The sequence below is a fragment of the Apteryx rowi genome, unplaced genomic scaffold (assembly GCF_003343035.1).
Source record: "Apteryx rowi isolate R43461 unplaced genomic scaffold, aptRow1 scaffold_235, whole genome shotgun sequence".
In the NCBI taxonomy this organism is placed as follows: domain Eukaryota; kingdom Metazoa; phylum Chordata; class Aves; order Apterygiformes; family Apterygidae; genus Apteryx; species Apteryx rowi.
In genome coordinates, this window is record NW_020448697.1 from 1112552 (window position 1) to 1133030 (window position 20479).

General features: G+C 39.1%; 1 protein-coding gene across 1 annotated transcript in view; it reads left to right on the forward strand.

The window, feature by feature from the left end:
* SLC35F1 (solute carrier family 35 member F1) overlaps positions 1-14879 on the forward strand; it is a 106772-nt gene extending 91893 nt beyond the window's left edge. Inside the window, exon 7 of the mRNA XM_026065948.1 lies at positions 14655-14879. Within this exon, the coding sequence (XP_025921733.1) occupies positions 14655-14879 (225 nt within the window). The remainder of the gene's footprint in view (positions 1-14654) is intronic.
* The last annotated feature ends 5600 nt before the right edge of the window (positions 14880-20479 follow it).

The window sequence follows — 20479 nt, forward strand, 5'->3', positions numbered from 1 at the left end:
GTATTAAAATGTTAAAAGATTTGTATGCAATTTCAAATGAGCATTTCAATTTGCTACATTTATGCTCTTTTAAAATACTTTTTTATAAGGTATATGTAAGTAAATTTTCATTTATATAAGGGGAGTTTGAGACCAGTTGAAATTCATGTGTTCACTAAGAGGAACTAATTTCAGACTGAAGTAGGGAACAGTTTATACTGAGAATCCAACTGGTTGTGGAGAAAAAACACTACTATGTGACTGACTGAGTTCTGCCTTTGGTCAGATTGGATAGCAAATTGCCCRATGGATATTGACTACGCAAAAGAATACATGAAATGAGAAAAAGAGTTTAAATGTTAACTGTAGTAAGCAAATGTATAAAATCATCCTGTTCACAGACAATCTCCAGAGAAAGAAAAGAGCCAGTATATCTGCCTAGACAATTACTTAAATTGATGGTCAGACTTCATTGCAATGAACCATTTAAGTGCTCTGAACTATAATGTACTGGAAAAGGTGTTTACTTACCTCATAGTGTGAAACTGTTGATTTTCAAATGAAATTAYGAACTCAGGTCTTAAGTCCTAACATAGAACCTATTGGTTTCCTCTGATTTTTTAAACAAAATGAAGAGGAACCACAGGATTTTAAGTTTCCAACATATCCACTTCTCTACATAGCATATGTTATGCTTAGGGTTAGTATTATTATTATTATTATTATAAAATACTCTTTCTTAAGTGTCATGGTCAAGAATTCTAAGAATTGTCTTTGGAGGAGTAGCTAAATATGGATAAATAAATAGGAATGCACTTGAACTACTTGAAGAAGGTAATTCACATCAGTATCATGGGGCTTGAATTTTAAACACCATGCAGAATACCAAGTCCACCAAGTCTTCAATGATTTTGTGGCTGGGGTAGGAAAGAAGGAGGTTAGAGAACTAGTGAGAAACAGTTAGGGAGCTGGGGGCTGTGTGTAATTCAGGATGCTGTTTCATTTTGCATGTACTTTGAAGTAATTGCTGTCCACTGCCAGAAGAGGCATCCCACTATCCTCGTCTGTCCCCATGTTTGCTCCCAGGCTGAGCAACACATCAGAGACATGTGAGCACTGTAGTAGCAAATGGGAAGCAACAGAATGATGCTGGAGTAGATGTGATAATATATTTATGTTTAGTAGTAATGCCTCCATCCATCAATCATTTTCATTTGGCAAATATCCATTTTAATAATGTTAACTTAAAGAAAGGCAAAAAACCAAGTACCATAGCAATGGGTTTTGAGTACTTGGAGCCAACTAAGAGTCTTCTCAAAATACCTTGTTTGGACTAGTTTTGTGTTTGGATATGAGGAAACATAGTTGTTCAGAGAACTCTTAAATATACTGTAGATTAAACTATAAAGTTTAATCCATAGCCTCTGAAGGAAAGAAGTAGTGTTTTGGAAAAAATAGTGAAGAGTCWTGTGGAAAGGAAAGGTGAAGGGCTCATAGTTTCTACTGACTATGAACACACAGACATATTAACTGAAATTTTCGTGTTCTACTTAGTTTTTTCTGTTATTTGAAATAATTAATTCTTAACATGATAAAGCTTCAACAAAAGGCCAAATTTCTAATACAGTATCTACAGGAAAAGCATTTGAAATTATCAGTTTAGCAAACTTCTCAGCCTAAATCAAGCAATGTTTAATACTCATTCTATTTCATGTATTTTGCTTGATTTGAAAGGAAATCATAAAAAAAAATTGGGGGGCAGTGGAGAGATAAAACCATAGCAACAGAAAACAAGAAAAGTGTTTGAATGAACTGCAGACAGCAAAAAATATTATAGCACAAACACTGTTATCAACCACATATTCATCCTCTAACCTTTTATTTTTGATATTGCCTTTTACTCTATTTGAAGAAACAGTACAGGTAGAAAAACATAACAAAGACATACTATTTAAAGAGCTGGATCTTACTAACCACATACCTTTTCTAAATGGTAGCTCAGTGAATATGAAAACAAAGACCAAGAGGTTTTGTGAAAAAGACAGGTTCATAATTAGTTGTGAAAAAAATTAAATTAAATGAGAACCTCAGCATTTTCCAATGCAAGCATACTTTTGAAGACAAGGGAGTACAATGAATGAGTCGAGTTACATACCTCAGCAATAATTTGCAAGCCAGAGGAGACAGCTGAAAAAAAAATCATGAATCAGCAAAGCAGAAGCTGCATTCAAAAGCTTAAATATTGTTCAGTTATTGAAAATCTGCAAGGATTTTCAAATTATGATTCTTCAAATCAAATGTTATTTCCACCTTAGCATAAGGAAATAAAGGCTAAAAGTCCCCCAAAGAGAGATATAGATTAATCTTTGAAAGCAAATGCTAGAGGTTAAATGCAATAGCTGTATTATAAATTTGGAGATTTCCTGTGGAACTGAATAATTCTTTGTTTCCAATAGCAAGTAGAAAAGAAAGTAGAAATATTTAGGAAGAGTGTTAAGAATGATGCATGGGCATGCCTACATGGTCCATGAGCCATTTGGAAGAAAACCGTGTAAAATAGATAAAAGAATGAATTTCTCCAGTGATAGCTAGAGAGAGGAATTTACAAGATTTAGTAATGCAGAACGTGCGAGAGCTGCCATGSCCGGGGGCGTGGAAGAGACTTGTTTATGTCCTAAGTAACTTCTGACAGTGTGGCAAGAATTTTTATTTGGTGGAGGAGAAGAAAAACTGTTGTTTTGGTTAGCTAGCTGAATGTAAGTGCTTAGTCCAGTTGCTCCTCCTGCCAGCCAAGTCAATGAATGCTGCAGACAAACAGGGTTAAAGTCTCCAAATCAGCTTGTATTTCCTGCCAAAATAAAGGAATTGGTTGACATGCAGGCTTAATGCCAGTCAGAAAACAAAAAATCAAAAGACTGCTTTCAATCTAAGCAGGGTAGTATTTTAGTCTCTCCTAGAAAGTCTTCTTCATAAAAGCATCTCCTTTCTGTCTAAACTCCCCCCTCCTGTTAAACTGGAACCTTTCACACCTATGACCAGGGAATCACGTTCGTCATCATCACTACCACTTAGCAGCTTGACTTAATTTGATCTASCCTCCAGAGTTATTCCAATCACCAGCATATGTTAATTTTAGCAAGTAATATTATCTGCTCTTCCAGGGCTTTCAAAGCCCCATAAACATTGTTGCAAAAAGCTCAGTCTGGAGGAGGTTTGAAACAGCTTTTCCATGTTTGACTTAAAGTAATCTGGACTTTGTAATTTAAGTACAAGAGAAGAACTTGTAGGGAAGAGTTACAGATATAACTGGACAAACAATCCCTTTCAAAAATTGTTAGAAATAAACAGAGAGAAAACAAGGAATAGAAAATAATCCCCCAAAAAGTCTAATACAATAGTGATGAGAAAGAACAGGAAAGAATAGAAATAAAGTCTAATTGCTATAAAAAATAAACCATATTTGACAGTGAAGAGGCAAGACAAACAAACAGCTAAAAGTTTTGCTATTATATGAAGAAAAGTAGGTTCATTATGCTGAGACAGCATAAGACAAAATTAAAGAACCTTTGATTTGACCCTGAAACTATATGGTTACCTTCTTTCACTTTCAGTAAGGATGAGAGATAAATATGAAGACAATGCACAATGGCTAATAGAAATGGAAATTACTATATCTGAACTAGAAATAAAACACAAGAATCTGAATATTTTCAAGTTTGGCAATATACACAGTCCCAATATATACAACTGGGTGACCTGTATATGGAGTAGACAATAAACTATATCAGAAGTAGACACCAGGGAGAAATAGAGACATGGAGATAAATGGGAAATTGGATAAAATGCAGCCTGGTTCACCAAAGATAAATCATGCCAGTCTAATCTGAGGTCTGTCTGATAAATTAACAGATTTTGCTAGACGAAAGAGGACATGGTAGATCTAGATGTAAGGCCTTTGTATGATGTGATGTAGCAAATTGTCAATTAAGCTTAAGAACAGAATTAGCACTATAAAGATTGTAAGATAGGTAAGAATCTGGCTAATGAGGATAAAGGACAAAGCAATATGCTGAGAGGGAAACAGCTTGCTGGGAGGAGCTTGCTGGGAGGAACTAGTGATGTTCCTGAAGAATTGATCTGAAGACCAGGGCTATGGATCGACTGTAATAGTAGCTTTGGCATGAAAGGTAAGAGGGGACTGGAGACATACATTTGAGAGGCATCTTCAGTAGAAAGAAGGATTGAAATGTCAGACAACAAGAACTGAATGACATTGAGAAATGCAATGAAGTGTAAAGTGCAAGGTTGTGTCAGTGACAACAGATCGGAGGAACATGAACACTACTGTGACTTTCCAAACGGATCAGTCTAAGTGTGTCTASTAATGACAGAGAAGTGCTAATGCCATAGGATAACACAGCTTATTGTCTTAGGRCAGCAGTTCGCTAGCTGCGGCTGCTGAGATTTTTGATCTGCAAAGCTTTTTCTCTTACCTGCTCCAAACCTTGACAGAGTAAGCGTGCATCCTCCAGCAATATGCTGAAAGTGCTTATCCTAAAAAATGTTTGTCATATGTAGCATAGCTTTGCTTTCTGAGAGACTGGGAGGGAATATGATACCTAAACACATATAAATTAACCTATAAATACACAAGGAGGAAAGGAGAATTATTTGAGCTGAAGAACAATGCTGACCTAGAAACCTACAGGTAGAAATGACACTTTAGAAATTTGGAATAGAAACTAGAGGGATCTTTTGGCTGTCATAGCAGGGACATTTTGGAACAGACTTCAATAGATTAGGGCGTGTGGACAAAAAACCTGCTAATGCTCACAGGAGGGCACAGCATATTTACAGGATGGAATATATGATCTGGCTGTGTGCAGTGTTGGGGGACTGGACTTGATGGCTTAGGACATGCTTTCCGTTCTGATTCCCTTGGATGCCTCTGTAGTGAGTTGACTCAGTTCAGAGCTTTTGGAGCTCCTGACATTTTGCCTTGCGTTGCCTGCAGCAAACACACTGGACCATGCTGAATCCTAATGAGAATAGCAGTATCACCCTCTCTCCACACAGCTTACGTAGTCACTGATGTTAAGGGTAATGAATTGCAGCTGCATTTTCCTTGTTTTCAGTATAGGAAAGCTTCCCATTTGTATGGTTGAGATAAAGAATACCATTCTAAGAGAGCATTACTGCATGAATATATTGTTAGATTCAGCGGAAAAAAGATTAATGAAGGATCCRAGATGAATCAATAATTACAACCTTAGTTTTGAAGACAATTAGCCTCAAATACAGTAATATGAAATCAAGTACAGCAGACAACTGCTACTTTATTAAATCTTTACACACAAAAACAGAAAGACACATGGCAACAGACAGCTGATAAAACAAACTGCAAAGAATATTAAAAGATAAAAGTAGGGAGAGGGAATTGTTTTTGTTTTTTATAAGCATCTCTGTTGTGCTCCTCTTTTTAGTATTAAGAATATTTAAAAGGATAACTGCTCTACCACTGTTTTTCTTTATGTGCTGATTAAATTTGATGTGCTCTGTCTTACTGAGTGAGTAACCCCATCCTCATGTGGACCTTATTCTTGTAAGAGTGTTTTTTTTTTCCCCCCAGCTTATCTTAAAGTATTTTTGCAAAGTGATTGGTATTATTTTCCATCTGAACATGAGGAAAAACTTTTTCACTGTGAGGGTGACAGAGCGCTGGAACAGGTTGCCCCGAGAGGTGGTGGAGTCTCCTTCTCTGGAGATATTCAAAACCCGCCTGGATGCAATCCTGTGCAATGTGCTCTAGGTGACCCTGCTTGAGCAGGGGGGTTGGACTAGATGATCTCCAGAGGTCCCTTCCAACCTCAGCGATTCTGTGATTAACTAACCAAAATGAAGCCTCCTTACACCAGAGTAAAGGTGCTCACAGGAAATTATAGCAGTTTAGTATAACTGGTTTTAACATCTCATAAAAAAACCTTTTCTATGTGCATAAGATAGGATTAAAACAGCTTGTAGGATTCATTCTACCTTACACTTTTTAATTAGGCAGACTGTTGATACTGCAGGGTTACTGAACACAGGCTCATTTTTCTCCAAATCTAATGGTGGAACAGGCAAAAAAAGGAAGTGGGAGAGAAAGCAACATTCTTATCTCTCCCAGCATCCAGGAAAGGAAGAGAAGCCATTTCACACAAACACATTGCCCTAACAGGCATGTATTTATAAAGGACAGTCTATTATGAACATTTTCTAATGATACCACTTGAGAAGCATGAAATCATGCAGTTCTGTGCAAAAACAGTACTTGCTTTGCAGCTACCTGCATTAAACTTGGAGATTGTCTCCAAATGCCAGCAATTTTGCCCATAAATCTGTTTTATTACACAAATAAATTCCAGGAAAGCTATAAAGTTTCCCAAATTTTAACAGGATTGTGCTGATAGCTTTCTGATGACTCCCTCTTCCTTTTTCTCCCTGTTACATAACCTCAGCATCTAAGAAGCGCTTGCAAAGAACTGATCTGCATTTATACAAAAACTATGCCAGATTGAGGGCCTCTAAATTTTCTCAAGGGGGTCTTTATAGCTCTTCCTTGTTGTGCAGTGTTATAGAATAGAAAAGTAGCACTCAGATCCATTATTTGTTAATTAATAGATCTGCTAGCATGCAGACTCTTCTTTAAAGGGACCATTTGAGCATCTACGTGAGCTCCTGGGGGTTTGGCTGCCTGGGCTCAGGGCCAGCAGACACAGGGCACTGTTGGGCATGATCCCGCCATGGAGGCCTCCTCCTCCATCACTTGGGAGCTGTTTTAAGCCCAGCCTCCCCGATGCTCGGCACAGGGCCCAGCAAGGAGAGCCAGGACGGACCAGAGGCAGTAACCAAGAGCCCAGATTGCCAGATGAGTCTGTAGTGGCAAGACAGGTCTGAAGTCCAGCTGGATCACAACTCCATGGGCCACCTTTGGGGAGGCGTGAGACTGGAAATGCTGCGACATTGCTCAGGGCCCTGACAATCTATACATAGAAAGAAAAAAAAAATTCACACAAAGTTAAGGAAGTATTTCCAGTCTGATGTGTACTATTGTTGCTTACTTGATTTTTTCAGGAGTTTTTACATGACCACATTCTTACCAGTAAAACTGTGTCCACCAGCAAATACCATACAAGGGAGGGAGAAGATGGTGTTGCTATGCAACAGAAGACTTGAACCACTGCATTTTAACATGTGAACACCAGAACAGGATCTTTGAAAATCAAGTGGGGGGGGATACAGAAAATGTGTCATGTGCTTACTTCACATCCCAATTTTTATGCAACACTTGTCATTCAGTGTAAGTGTTCAGAGTTGATTAGCAACAATAACGGGCAGCATTTCATCTGACAGAGCAAACTGATGATGCAAGCAGGCAGCAGCGAGTGAGGAGTATGGCCTTTCTCTAATGTGTGAATGACAAAGGCAAAACTTCCTCCAACTTCTTTGTTTTGATTGAATAGCAAGAAGGCTGAGGTCAGATTTTCATTGTCATTGAAGCAAACCAGATTCTTCTCGCTCTGGGTTCTGGCAGGCATAAGCAACAGTGATGGATTGAGACATACTCTGCAGCTCAAGCCTCTTTCATCTCGTGTAGCTTCTTACGTGACTGCCAATGGACAGGAAAGAAATCAAAAAATATGTGGAGGAACTACCTACAAATTTCACTCTGCATCCCAGCTGAGTTCAGAGCGCATGATAGGGCCTTAAGCCATCACTTAAAACTATATCCTCACAGTTTGCCTTGGAAATAGCTCAAGTCATAAAAGTGTGAAGATAATGTGATCCTGCTGCTAATGGACAGACTCCCTGCCCAGAAGTTATCATCATTATTGAAGATGGCCAGCACCTCTTGTTATCTTTCTCAGCAGGATAACCAACACTTCTGCTTGGGCATTCAAGCTTCTACAGTTGAAAAGCTGAGAAGACATGCTAAACCATATCTCAGTGGTTTTGGCCCCTCCAGATAGGGTCTCTAGATTAAAGATCTGGGAGATCTGGCAGGACCTATAAAGGTTCAAATGGGAGAATTTTATCTGTTAGGACACAGCCTGGAAAATCATAGCAACCCTTCTGGTGTTTGGTGCCTTCTGGTTGTTATAAAATACTGTAGTCCACTGTTGATGGCAACCACAATTTCCGTTGATGGCAAAGGTGTATCATCACCTATCCAGGGCTTAGTTCTGCAGTCTGCCTGGAAAGAGGTCTAGGTACCCTTGGAAATACTCTGCCCATAACTCTCACCTGGGATCAGTAATGAACTGAAGGTCAGGTCTGTTATCTCTTACACCTGAGGGTAGACAGCAGTAAATAGGGCTGAACAAGCAGACTGTTCTCCCACTAAGAAACAGGGCAGACTGTGAATCCCAAAGGGAGCATCCCTTCTTCCCTGTTAAGACATCTCTCTCTCAGGCTGGGACAAAAATAGTCAGTAACAGTTTGAGTGAGTCACAGTCTAAGACTAAGAACAGCTTTGCCAGATCCTTGTGGAGCAGAGCTGAGGGAGTCACCAGAGAGAGCTATTAGCTTGTGACTAGGATACTGGCTTCCATTCCTAGTAATGAAGTAATATATATAATATTCAGGAGAAAGCACTGTGTGGATTTATAGTTCTCTGAGCATCCACTCTTTATGATACTCCTGCTGACTGGAAAGTATGTGCATCTCACAGTGCAACTTCTGCACTTGGTCATAGTGAACTTCATTTGCTATATTTGAGGTGAAAATAGCAGTATGAAAAGAAGCTCAGTGTCTTGATCAATTCATCAAAGCAAGTGGAAATGTCTGTTTGCCATATAAAAGATAATGAGAGAAATTTGTTCTTAGCTCCGTTAGCTCAGCCAGCTCATGTACTCATGTGTGAAATTACCCAAGGGGAAAAGACATAAGTCTGTGCAGGAACCCGTATTGGCCTTAGATTTGATTGGCAGTGCAGCTTATGTTACAAAATGAAATTTTCAGTTACTCACATAGCAAAATTTGTCTCTTTTCAAGATTTAAAAAGGACAGTTAGGTTGCCATAGGCAAGGAGCTGGGCTTCATGTTATCTACCAACAGACCCGGTCTACTGCTTGCTCTTGTGAAATACAATTGGAATTGGAGAGCCACCGCTGAAAAATCTGCGCTTTCAGACTATTTCCAGTTCAATGGACTGAGTAAAAGAGAATTTGCATTTTCATAACCATTGTAATAATGCTCATGCTCATTATCATGATAGTTTAGYGAAAAACTAAAATTAGCAAATCACTGAGTTTCTTTGTGTGGGGGGGCTTTTCTGCAGACTCACATCTGTCTGTTTTTGTCACTTTGGATATTGTTTTGCCCTAGTGCCRGCGGTTACATGGGTGTGGACATCTGTGACAGTCAGAAATACTTGTCTGCAAATTCCCTGTGCAGAAGTCAGTGCAACATTTCCTAGCTGTGATACAGAGATTCTTTTATGTCCTCTCTTCCTGTTTTCCTTTCTAAATTCATGATCTGTGTACTGAAGAATGGCTTGCTCTCTCCAGGCCCAGACAGGAATTTAATCCTTCTGAACAGTTTTTCTTTCCTTTTGTTTTCTTCTACTCTCTTTGTTTTATCATTATTCAAGAATGATGAGATCAGATGCACTGTTTCCTCCCCAGCAAGAAGTCTCTTTTGCACCTAGTTTTTCAGCTGGATTACTTTAATGCATGGGAATCTCAGGTGGAGATAATAGTAACATTTTAGCCATGATGGTTTAAGGATATAAGAAAGACAAGTTTTGCAGGGAGAAATAATAAGATGTAGGGGATAAGAAACAGTGGGGAGTAAATTTTGAAAGGTTTAATACTTCATTCTGGAAAAAAAATCTAAATTTTCAGATGCCTTTATGTTGGTCTTCTTTGCTTTAGAAACCTTTTAATGTTTGACTTACTTCCAAGATGTCTAATTTTGATTCATTAGGAAAAAATACTGTGCATAAACTAAGTTGCAAATAGGTTTTATGAACTTCATATGCAATCATATGTAGCACTGTATTTTCTTTTATTTAGATAATTTATTAAGATATTTTATTTAGGTAATTTATTAAGGTATTTTATTTTTAAAAATCATTGCAAATATGTTTGGGTTCTGTTCTTCTTTAATGTAAATTAATCTGTGCATTGGTAGCAGAAAATAGGACTGATTTCACCATATATTTTCCATGGTCAACTAGACCTTACTGCTGTAGTGGTTTTCTGGCAGGGTTATACAGTACCACATACCAGAACTAAGAGCTAGACCCCTGCTCCTGCAGTTAAGCTATCAGATGCCATTAACTTTTCTGCTAAGCCTGACTGGGTGGTTATATTCGAGAACTGGTTCCCCAAGGAATGTCTCTTGGATAAACACCAGAAACATCCAGTCACCCCGAATCAATGCAGTTTTTGACAGACTAAGCAAATCATGTTATGCATATTGTCTTGTTACATTTGTCTAGCTTTTGCTTTGTAAGTTTATCTTCAAACTGACAGGCACCTAAAATGTATTTTTTATATGCTGAAAATTAACAGCAGTTTATTGTCAGTTATTTTCATTGCAGCTACTGAAAAATGTCCAGAGAAGACATCTTATTTTTGTCTTTCCAATATGTAATTTTTGTAAATATTGTTGTGTGCTCCGTATTGCATACTTTGAATGGGCAAGACTTTATAGACACCTTCTTCTGTCAGAGCAGAGCAGCCAAGCTGAGAACTGCAGGTTCCACGGTTGAAATCTAACTATTTGATTTGGTTATTTAGTAAGTTTTGACAAATGCCTTTCAATATGACAAATTTGAATTTCAGTGAGGAAATCTGAAATGTTGTTGTAACTAAAATACTTTCTTTCTTTCTCTGCAAAGGAGGTCTCTGCCTGCTTTTCAAAAGAGGGTATCCTGGTTTCCCCTCTTTATTCAGTGGCATGTTAATCTTTCTTCTTCTGATTAAGGAGATTACAAGAACTATTCTTTATAAGCACATTCCAAGATACCATCAATAACTTGCTCCATCTTTTTATCACGGGCATACAGAGAGGATCCTCTCATCTATTTCCTCATCATATCTGTAGAGTGTCTCCTAACAAATGTCGATAGCTTACCATTTCCAGTTTGTTTGAGCTTTGGTACATTGTTGGKTTGCTTTGGGTTGGGAGTTTTTTTTGTTTTGTTCTTTACTGCAATGACAYTTTCATCTCTCTAACTGAAATCCATCTGACCACAAATTTAGATACAGCATCAACACAGGAAATCGTAAATTGCATGGACTTTGCTGGCTGTGGAAGGAATGCAAGGCTCACTTCATTATTACTGCTGATTAAGTGTCATTCTCAAATGCTCCAGGTGCRATCAGAATCAAACTCTTCTAGGTACTGAACAAACACATGATGTTTGTCAGTTTGGTCTATGCTTTGTAGAATAATCAGGTAAAGAAAGAAAGAAGTGTTACTGTCTCCATTAAATAGATAAGAAACTGAGGCACAGCTAAAATGATTTTTGTGCACAAAAAATTTACATAAAGGCAGAAAATCAGTCCCAGGACTTGTGAGTGTTAGATCATTGATTTAATCACAAAGTCATCTGGTCTCTCAATGAAACTACATGATGAGCAAGTTTACATATATGTACCTAWATGTGTAGATACAAAATCTATAGTAAAATTATTTAATGATATATAAACAAGAATTGACCTTTGAATTGCTTTCCATAAGGTGTGACCACTTACTGACACACATGAGCTAATCTGAGCTAAACAATTTCTGATCATGTTACTTTTTGAACAGCTTGCTATTATCCTGTTTCCATGGAGGGAAGTGGGATTTGGAAAGATCTACAAGTCTTAATTTTTTAATATTTTTTCTTAAAAGAAATATGTTTCTGTAGAAAGTGAGAGATAAGTTTGAAAAATGAAGCACAATATCATTCTAAAGCAGCTTTTTAGCCAAAGAGAGGAATTACAGACTTCCCAAGAGCTTACAGTTTTTTAGTGCTGTTGCATACAGGGTAGCAATGGAAAATGATCTTCTCACATTTCATTTTTTGTGAATGGCTCTTTCTGCTGTTTTTGAAGCTGTCTCTTTTGCTGTCTATTAATAGTGAATCTCAACAAATGAGGTTTTCAGGTCAAGATAAAAAAAATCCTTTCATGTAGACATAGCACTAGAGTATGCCTGGAAATACTAGCTTTAATAAAATACAAAGATTTCAGGTAGAGAGTCTGAGGAACACAATACAGTGAGTAGCAAATTTTGTATTTGATGAACTAAGACTGTATCCGTCCATCACACTGCTGGATTCACACTGATTTTAATAGGAGGCAAATTTTCATTGACTTCAGTCAGCTTTGTGTCAGTCTGACAATCTATTGAAAAAGCCAGTGATTTCTCTTATACCTACAATATATATTACTATATGTACTTGTTTTACCTCTGTAAAGTGAAATAGGCTGCAATCTTATTAACAGCCCTTCTACTTTAGGGCTGCAGAGAGCTGGTGATTGTTTCCTGCACTTCTTAGAAGTGCAGTCCAGCTTTTGCCTTAACTTGTTTCTAATCAAGAAAGGAAAGTAAGGATTGATACTGTTATAGAGCTGTCAGGATACAGGTCTCTTTACAGTGGTCGTGCATAGACGCTAAAGACCAGTGTTTCACGGACTTTACTTTAGATTTCCCCCAGCTATGGTCAAACCTTTCTCTGAAGTTGGAGAACTGCCCCTGGGGGACACACTGCCGTGGAAAGAGTATTAGGGGGCAAAAGATCCCATTGACGGGAAGCCACTGGGAGAAGAATGAGAGATATGGCCAAGCRGAGGGGATATGGCAGAGCTGGAGTCACAGAATAGAGTGAAAGTGAATTGGTTTTGGCTGGGCAGCTCCTAGAGAAAGAATAAGGGCACATTTAGCTGCTGAAAGCCCCACAAATTCCTCACAGCAGGACACAAGGCAATCACAAATCTGGCTGGCACTCTGGTTATACAGTCGAGCAAGCCAGCTGGCTGTGCTGGGTGAGAAATTCAGGCATGAGGTGGGAAGGAGGGACAATGGGAAACTCGGGAACTAGTTCCCAGTTTGRGAAACTAGACTCATTTGGCACTTGAGTTTTGCTTCAGCTTAGTTTAACCCACTGCTGCCAAGTGGTACCTGAGTTCACATACAAAGARGAAATGGAAGGGGAAAGTGCTAAGAGCAAAATTAAACTGGCAAAAACTGAAAAAATGCTTTGAACAATGCATTGAAATGATTGACTTGGGTTTGATTGCCACGTAAGGGAGATCTAAGCCTAAACCAGTCCTTTCAGAGCTGTGACACATGGGAGGAATCCTTCAGCAGACTCATTGCTACAGCATTCRACATTGGGTTTGTGGCTGGTGGGACAGCTGGATGATTACATCAAATCATACTGCCAGATGACACATGAAGACCTGGTGACATTCTTGGAAAAAAGCAATTAATGACTGATGAAAAGCAGAACTCTTCCAACTCTGTAATCCTTCTGACATGCTTTAAACTTTCCCCATTATGGTGCTTTCCCTCTAAAACATACACACTAGCTGTGGGAAACAATAATAAATACAGTTATATCCCTCAGGGTTATGCACATAAAACTTTCAAAGATCCTTTGGAAGAGCTAATTCTGTAAAAAAGGCAAATGCTTCCCCGAGTGGGAAGTTGGATGCAGGTTGTGTGGGTCTGTTAAATGGCAGCAAATTAACATCACTACAGAGTTAGCTTAAATATAATTCACTTTCACCACAATGTTTATTTCTTTAAATATAAAAAGTAGAATTGATAAAGTTTTTGCCGGTATAATATAATCCAGTGTATCCATTCTGTGCCATGCTGAAATGATCCAAAGGAAACGAATTTGGCATCCATCAAAGCACCATAATCAGCAGGATTAAAAAACAGATTTGTAGACACCTTTATATAAAATAATAAAGTACTGCATGAGGCAGCCCATAACAGGTTGCAGCTAATTGTTGGTGTTTAAGTATGGATTCCTGACCACTGCAGAGCATAGGCACTTTCTAAACTCCCACTGAATACAAATCAGTTCTATATCCCCATCATAACAAATTGACTATACAATTTGTCCTTCACAGCTTCTCATGCACAGCGTACAAGAAAAAAAAAACTTGTAGTCTAGGATTAGGAGACAGGTCATCTGGGTTTAAAGTTCTTGTGCTCCCCATAGCAGGACCCAGTAGCCAATGCTGATATCTAATGGTCTCTGCTTTTAATTCCCTGGCTTTACCTTTACCTGCAAGGGCTAACATATTGCCACAAGGACTGTTTGTGTTGTATTTTTAGTCCAGGAACACTGAGTCTGGATATATCGGAAAATTCAAGTTGACCTCTCATCTAGTGGTGTTGTCTCCAAAAATATGCATACTTCAGCTTTCAGTGAGCTACCTGTCATACATACATCAAACCTCTTGAGGTCAACCTAGAGCGTGTTTCACAGCTGAAGTTCTTGTCCTGGCCAAGCCCACATTAAACTTTCAAAGAGATAGCCCCATAAAAAATTGGCACCCCAGGAGGCTTGTTCTGTGCTGCATGTGCAAAAACAAGGGTCTGTGTCTACCTCTGTCTGCAGGTCTTTGTGAGCTCAGGATAACCAGTGCTGTTTTTAATGACTCTAGTCTTATTCTGTTTAGTTTTCAGGACTTTACTTGTTGTCATTCTTCACTATCCTTGTTGGGCTGGTGCTCTACTCCTCCACGTCCACCTACGTAGCCCAGGATCCTCGGGTGTACAAGCAATTTCGAAATCCTTCAGGACCTGTTGTAGACCTGCCAGCCACCGGCCAGCTGGAGCCTTCAGTAACATACACCAGCCTAGGGCAGGAGACAGAAGAGGAGCCTCACGTTAGAGTTGCTTAAACCCCAGGCTGTCGGTCACCTACTGATGATTCAGTGGAGCTCGTATATCCATTATATCTGTATTGTACATAGAGAAAGGTATTTACCAGGTGCAGTTACACCGGTGAGCTGCAAGGTAGCAAATAAGGAAAGCTCGTAATTAATTGTTCCAGGGTGTTCATTGCAAGGAGATGCCAGTCCCTCGTTTAAGGTATTAGCAGCATGTTTGCAACACAAACTGCTGTATATGAATCACTAAATGCCAAACTACCTGCAAAAGATATTCAAAATATAAGCTGAAGCTGCAAGAAGAAAAATTCATAAAAGGGTGTTTTTGCACCTACTGAGCGATATTATGCCTAAACCACACAAGTTGTGGAAAAGCCACCTGTTTAGAGCAAATACACTTGTGCAGTCACTGTTAATTTCTCTGTATGATTTGTTTGGTTTGCACAAAATAGATGGGTTACTCATGGTAAAAACACCCTGACACATTTTTGCTAGCACCTTGGATTTGATGAGGAAAAGATAATGAATTCATCTGTGCTATCTATCTAGTTGCCCCTTCTAGGTAATCTGCTCCATGAATCCAGAGGAGGGACAACTTATAATATCCGTCTCTATTCTAGGAATAGGTATAAGGCGAGCATTTTAGCCTTTCTATATTTGCAGAAGTGAAGTACTCCAGCATTGACCTTTCTATGTTCCATGGCAGATTTCCTAGTGGCTGAGGTTCTGCATCAGGTGACAGGGAGTTAATTTCTCTGTAGTCGTGACTAATACAGGTTTCTTACTTTTTAAATTTTAACCTGTAAAAAGAAAAATGCATTTTCTAATTTCCTATGTATTGTACCTCTCCATGGTAAGATGACGTAGCATGTGGATCAGGGCACTTATTTTAGATACTCAGTGCATCAAGGGCGCCTTCTGCTGTTCCAGTTTGCTTAGTCTCATATGGTTCATTATTCTAACAATAGCCATTTAGAAACATGCTAGTTTTTCACCAAAACCCACAAATTGTAAAAATCAGGAAGACTGTGTGAGTAATTCATGAATAGAAAGACTGGACCATCTGCTGGTATTGCTGCAGTAGCACAAAGACATTCATACCAGTGGTGTGTAGCCAATTATTTTTCATTAACTAGAAAACTAGCAGAAGAATCCAGCAGTTTTTATATATTCCTGGGGACATGTGAAAGTAGTAAGGGTGTGCTCTACAACTGTACTTCTGCTCCAGGAGCCTTATCAGAAATGGGGGAAATCTTAGTTACAGCCATGAAAATCCATACCTGCCTAAATGTTTTGCTGTTCTGAGAGCACAATAAAAGGAAAAGAAATCATTATTTCAACACCCCTCATCTATTTTTGACTTAAAATTGCAGAAAGGAAGATAGATAGTCTTATGTCTAACAGATAGGATAGGGATTCAGGAGAGCTTGTCACACCTCTGTGGGATCTTGGGCACACCTTCTGTGTGGCTTAGTTTCCCAACCTGTGTATAAGGGGATAGTGTTATTTTACCTACCTCACAGGGGTGCCAAGGGACCAAGGTGTTTTAGAACACTTCAAGAGCTTCAGAAAAAAGGAGTTTAAGTACAAAACAGTGCTATAAAAGTGTGTATACATTCATCATGTTTGAAAATGGGGTTTACAACAGGGTTGATGAATTTTCTGCTTGTAGGCATATAAGATGAATTTGTTTTAAAAGGCGTTCTGCTAAAGAAGTCTGTCTCAAGTAAAAATGTAGGGCTTTGTGTTTGAAAAATACAACTTACCTAGTTCTATTTTAAAAAGAAAAAAAAATGCATACTTTGGAAATTAGAAAGGCCACACAGTTCAGCCAAGCAGAATGAATTTCTGCTGAGGTAACATTCATCTTTTACAGTCCTGTTCTGCTTTAACATAAAAAGGGGCAAAGCAGATTGGGAGATGTTTTTATACAAATATAAATGAGGTGATGAATGCCAAAATGCTATTGAACAGCAGAATATCTGTTGTATCTTGTTCTTGCCGTGGATGAGGAAAAGAGGCAATTTCTGTCCCATCGTGTTCAGGCTGTCTGCCATGATCCTGCTGCAGCTGAGGGAAGGGTCTGCAGTGTTGTCAAACCATGCCCAGTACTTTTGCAAAATTTTCAGTTAGGATTGCTTGCTTTGAAAAATAACAAATTCAGGATTTTTTTTCCTGCCTTCCGATTTTTTAATCTTTAGGATTCATGTTTCCAAGCTTTTTCTCTGCACCCGCTGAGGGTTTAAAAAATGATTCCCACAGTGAAACAGATTCCATATTCTGGAAAGTCTAAGCACTAAAGGATTCACAGTTAAAAAAAGAAAAAGACAAATCAAGAAAGAGCCACCCTGGGATTACTGACACTCCCACTCTGAGCGGAGAATCGCTTGACTCCCATTTGACACATCAGGGTAAGGCTTGAGGGGTGGAAGTCCAGGTGGGAGGTGCATGGTTGGGTGGAACCCTCATGCATTGAGGGCCAGCAAACATCCTTCTGTCAAGTCCTGTGATGGCTTCAACCTGAAGCTGGTTTTGGTACCTTTCCCAGGAGCACGGGCCCTGGTTACAAATATCATGGGTCTCTCAGGTACCTGGAGACACGCTGGTGGGCACCTGTCATTGCAGTCTTTTTGCTGCCTTTTATACCAATTAAATACCTTTCTCTGAACATTAGTCCCCATGTTGGTCTTGAGAGCTTTGAGGATTGCGTGCGTGTGTTCRTTTCATGTTTACAATTCCTTCATTTTGCATAATTGTTTTGGTTTACTTCATTATTAGTATTTATTTTTAAGCCAAATGTTTGTAGTCCTTTCCCCTCCTCCTCTTCATTTTTCTGACCCTATTTTGTAGATGTTTGTTAGAGTCTTATGAGAAATAACTAGCAGAAGACATGTCCAGGTCAGTTCACTGGTCTGGGAGTTTTTACATGCAAAGGTTTGCAGTCCATGGATGGCTGAGATGTGCCATCCAAAGCAATTTTTATAGGCTATTTTAAAAGGCTCCATTGTACGGAAATAAATTGTGAATGGTCCAGTTTGCACTCTACACCCAACACAACCAGCCCATGCATTCTTGCACATGAAGAGTTTCATGTCACTGGGAGATCTTTCTGTGGGGTTGCTTTATTTGTTATGTCTCTCATTAAAAAAAAAAAAAGTTGATACTTCAATTAGCCCCAGTGTGCTAGTACTGGATGGACCTCAAAGGAAAATAGTAGTATAGCTTTACAAGTAACTGTTGACTGAAAAAGTGAGGTCTAGTGAAGAAAAATATCATTTCTACCTGTTTTGTTTTCTGCAATTCAAGACCTCATTACACACCAGCAAAGGTACAGCTATCCAACTGGCAGCTACTCTACTTGTTGCGTTAGGACATCACTAGTTCTACCTAGATCTTTGCCTGAACAAACTGAAACTCTGCTACATTGCTGGCAGTGAGCGGCCCTTAGCAAGACTGATGTAATTTTCTGCTACTGGATGAAAACGTTCACTGGGAGACAGACCTTGTCTTTGTTCCAACTATAAAAACTTTCAAAACACCAACAACAGACCAAGCAATTGAAAATTTTGCACCACTGTGTCGTATGAAAAAGTTTCAATGTATAGTTTAGAGATTGCTAACTTGTGCTATTAACATTTTGACAAGTGTGTAGTATTGTTTTCTTTCCTTTTTTTAAACCATTTAGTATTCCTGAGCTAGCTACAAATATGAATTTTACCCCATGGGTAGGATTTTATTGTTAAATGCCATAATAAAGCACACTAATCTTGACACTGCAAAGGGAAATATGAACCAAAACCAAAACCAACCAAACAAAATCCCAACCCCAAATCCTTCATCAAAAAGCTGAACAAACCCTTCTCCATTTTGATATTTGCATGTTCCTATATGGACTGGCTGTGGCAATGTAATGCCTTGTATAATGTTTTCAAATAAAAAGAAATAAATGCTTTATGAAAGCAGGGCTATTAGTTTCCTTGTCTCTTTCCTTACTGATTTATTAGCCTAAAATGATTTTTCTGAAGTGTAAATCTTGATCTCGGAGCATGATTCTTCAGCATGCTGAGGACTTCTTTCCTTCATGAGGTTTCTTACCCATACCTAGGTCCAAGGGTGCAATTCAGGTGTCTAAACAAAGGTGTCGTGAGACCCCTCGGTTACCTTACCTGACACCCTGGTACTGCTCCAGCAGCGTGGTGTCTCCTGTGCATCCTCTTATCTTATCTGCCAGTCCCATGTGGCCATCTCAGATATCCTGCAGTAGCTAAAATGATATTAGCTGCCCTCATTTAGACACAACAAGCACTCCTTCGTTGTCTTCTTGAAATGGTTATTTAATGCAGAATTAATCTGGGCAATATACTTGTAAGACATTGAAGGCCTTGCCTGGCAGTGGTTGCTGAATATCTGCTGCTGTCTTGCCAGCCCACCTTTCCCGGCCCCTGGGCCTTGCRTGGCCAGCCGCGGTGGCCCCCACTGCCGCATGACTCCCAGAAGAGTCCTGGAGCAGGAAAAGAATAGAAGGAGGCATAAATCGGACACTGGAGGGAAAAGGTGCTGCAGGAGGAGCAGAACTGGGGAAGGAAAGAAAGCGAGACGTGCACCATGTAAAGTCTGCATAGAGGAAAGGAAAGGAAGATCCTGAGTGCATGAGAGCAAAGGGTTTTGTGAACGCRTGTTGACCTCAAGCATATTTGTCAACACATGCATCTGTCTGTCTCTGTTTGGCTGATGTCTCTGGCGGAAAATTCACATCAGTGTTTCTCACACACTTCAGTGCTGGGAGTAAAAAAGGAATGGAGCCTGGTGAGCTCATTCCAACCTCTTATTGCACCAGACTAGTTATAACTGCATGGGCTGCCATACATTATAAAGCCAGCACCTATGTGCTGTTTTAAGTCTGAATGTTTCCTACGTTATCAAGACTTCAGGAAACTATGTTACTGTGTATGGCTTTTTCATGCTAACTGTTGGTTTGCATTTTCCTCCAACTTTGCTCAAGCGTGCCTCCAGTGTTACAAAAATCTCCTTTTATTGCCTGGCTAGAACTCAGCCTGGGTGCTTAAGTCATACAAATAGTGATTGCTTGGAATTACTCTAAAAATAGATTATAGATAGGTATAAAATGGTCTTCCTTTCTGTAATATCACACATGCTTCAGTGCTGAAGGACTCTCAATCAACTTAAACCTACCAGTCCCCCTTTGTTTTTATTTATTTAGAACAGGCTCTCCAAAATATCAGAAATCCTGAGCTGAATGCTTAACAGTAATATGCCATCGCATATGATTTAGGAAGCAGATAGAGAAGTTATTTTGTTAAGTCTGCTGCATGATTTAAGACAAAAGACATGCAAAAACAAAAACAGGGGGGGAACACTTCTGTTTGTGCAGTCACATATACCTGTCCCCATAGTGAATGCAAAGCAGGTAGCAAATGCTAATGACACAGTAGTCATGGTGACGTTGGAGTAACAGCATTAGATACGTCTAATTTAAGGTCATGCACTGACATACTTAGTGATAAAAATTTCTGTTGTAAGGGGGAAGCTCATTCAAATATGGTGGAAGGCCTGGGATCACTGCTCAGTCACAGGCTGGTTGTGAGCCATCA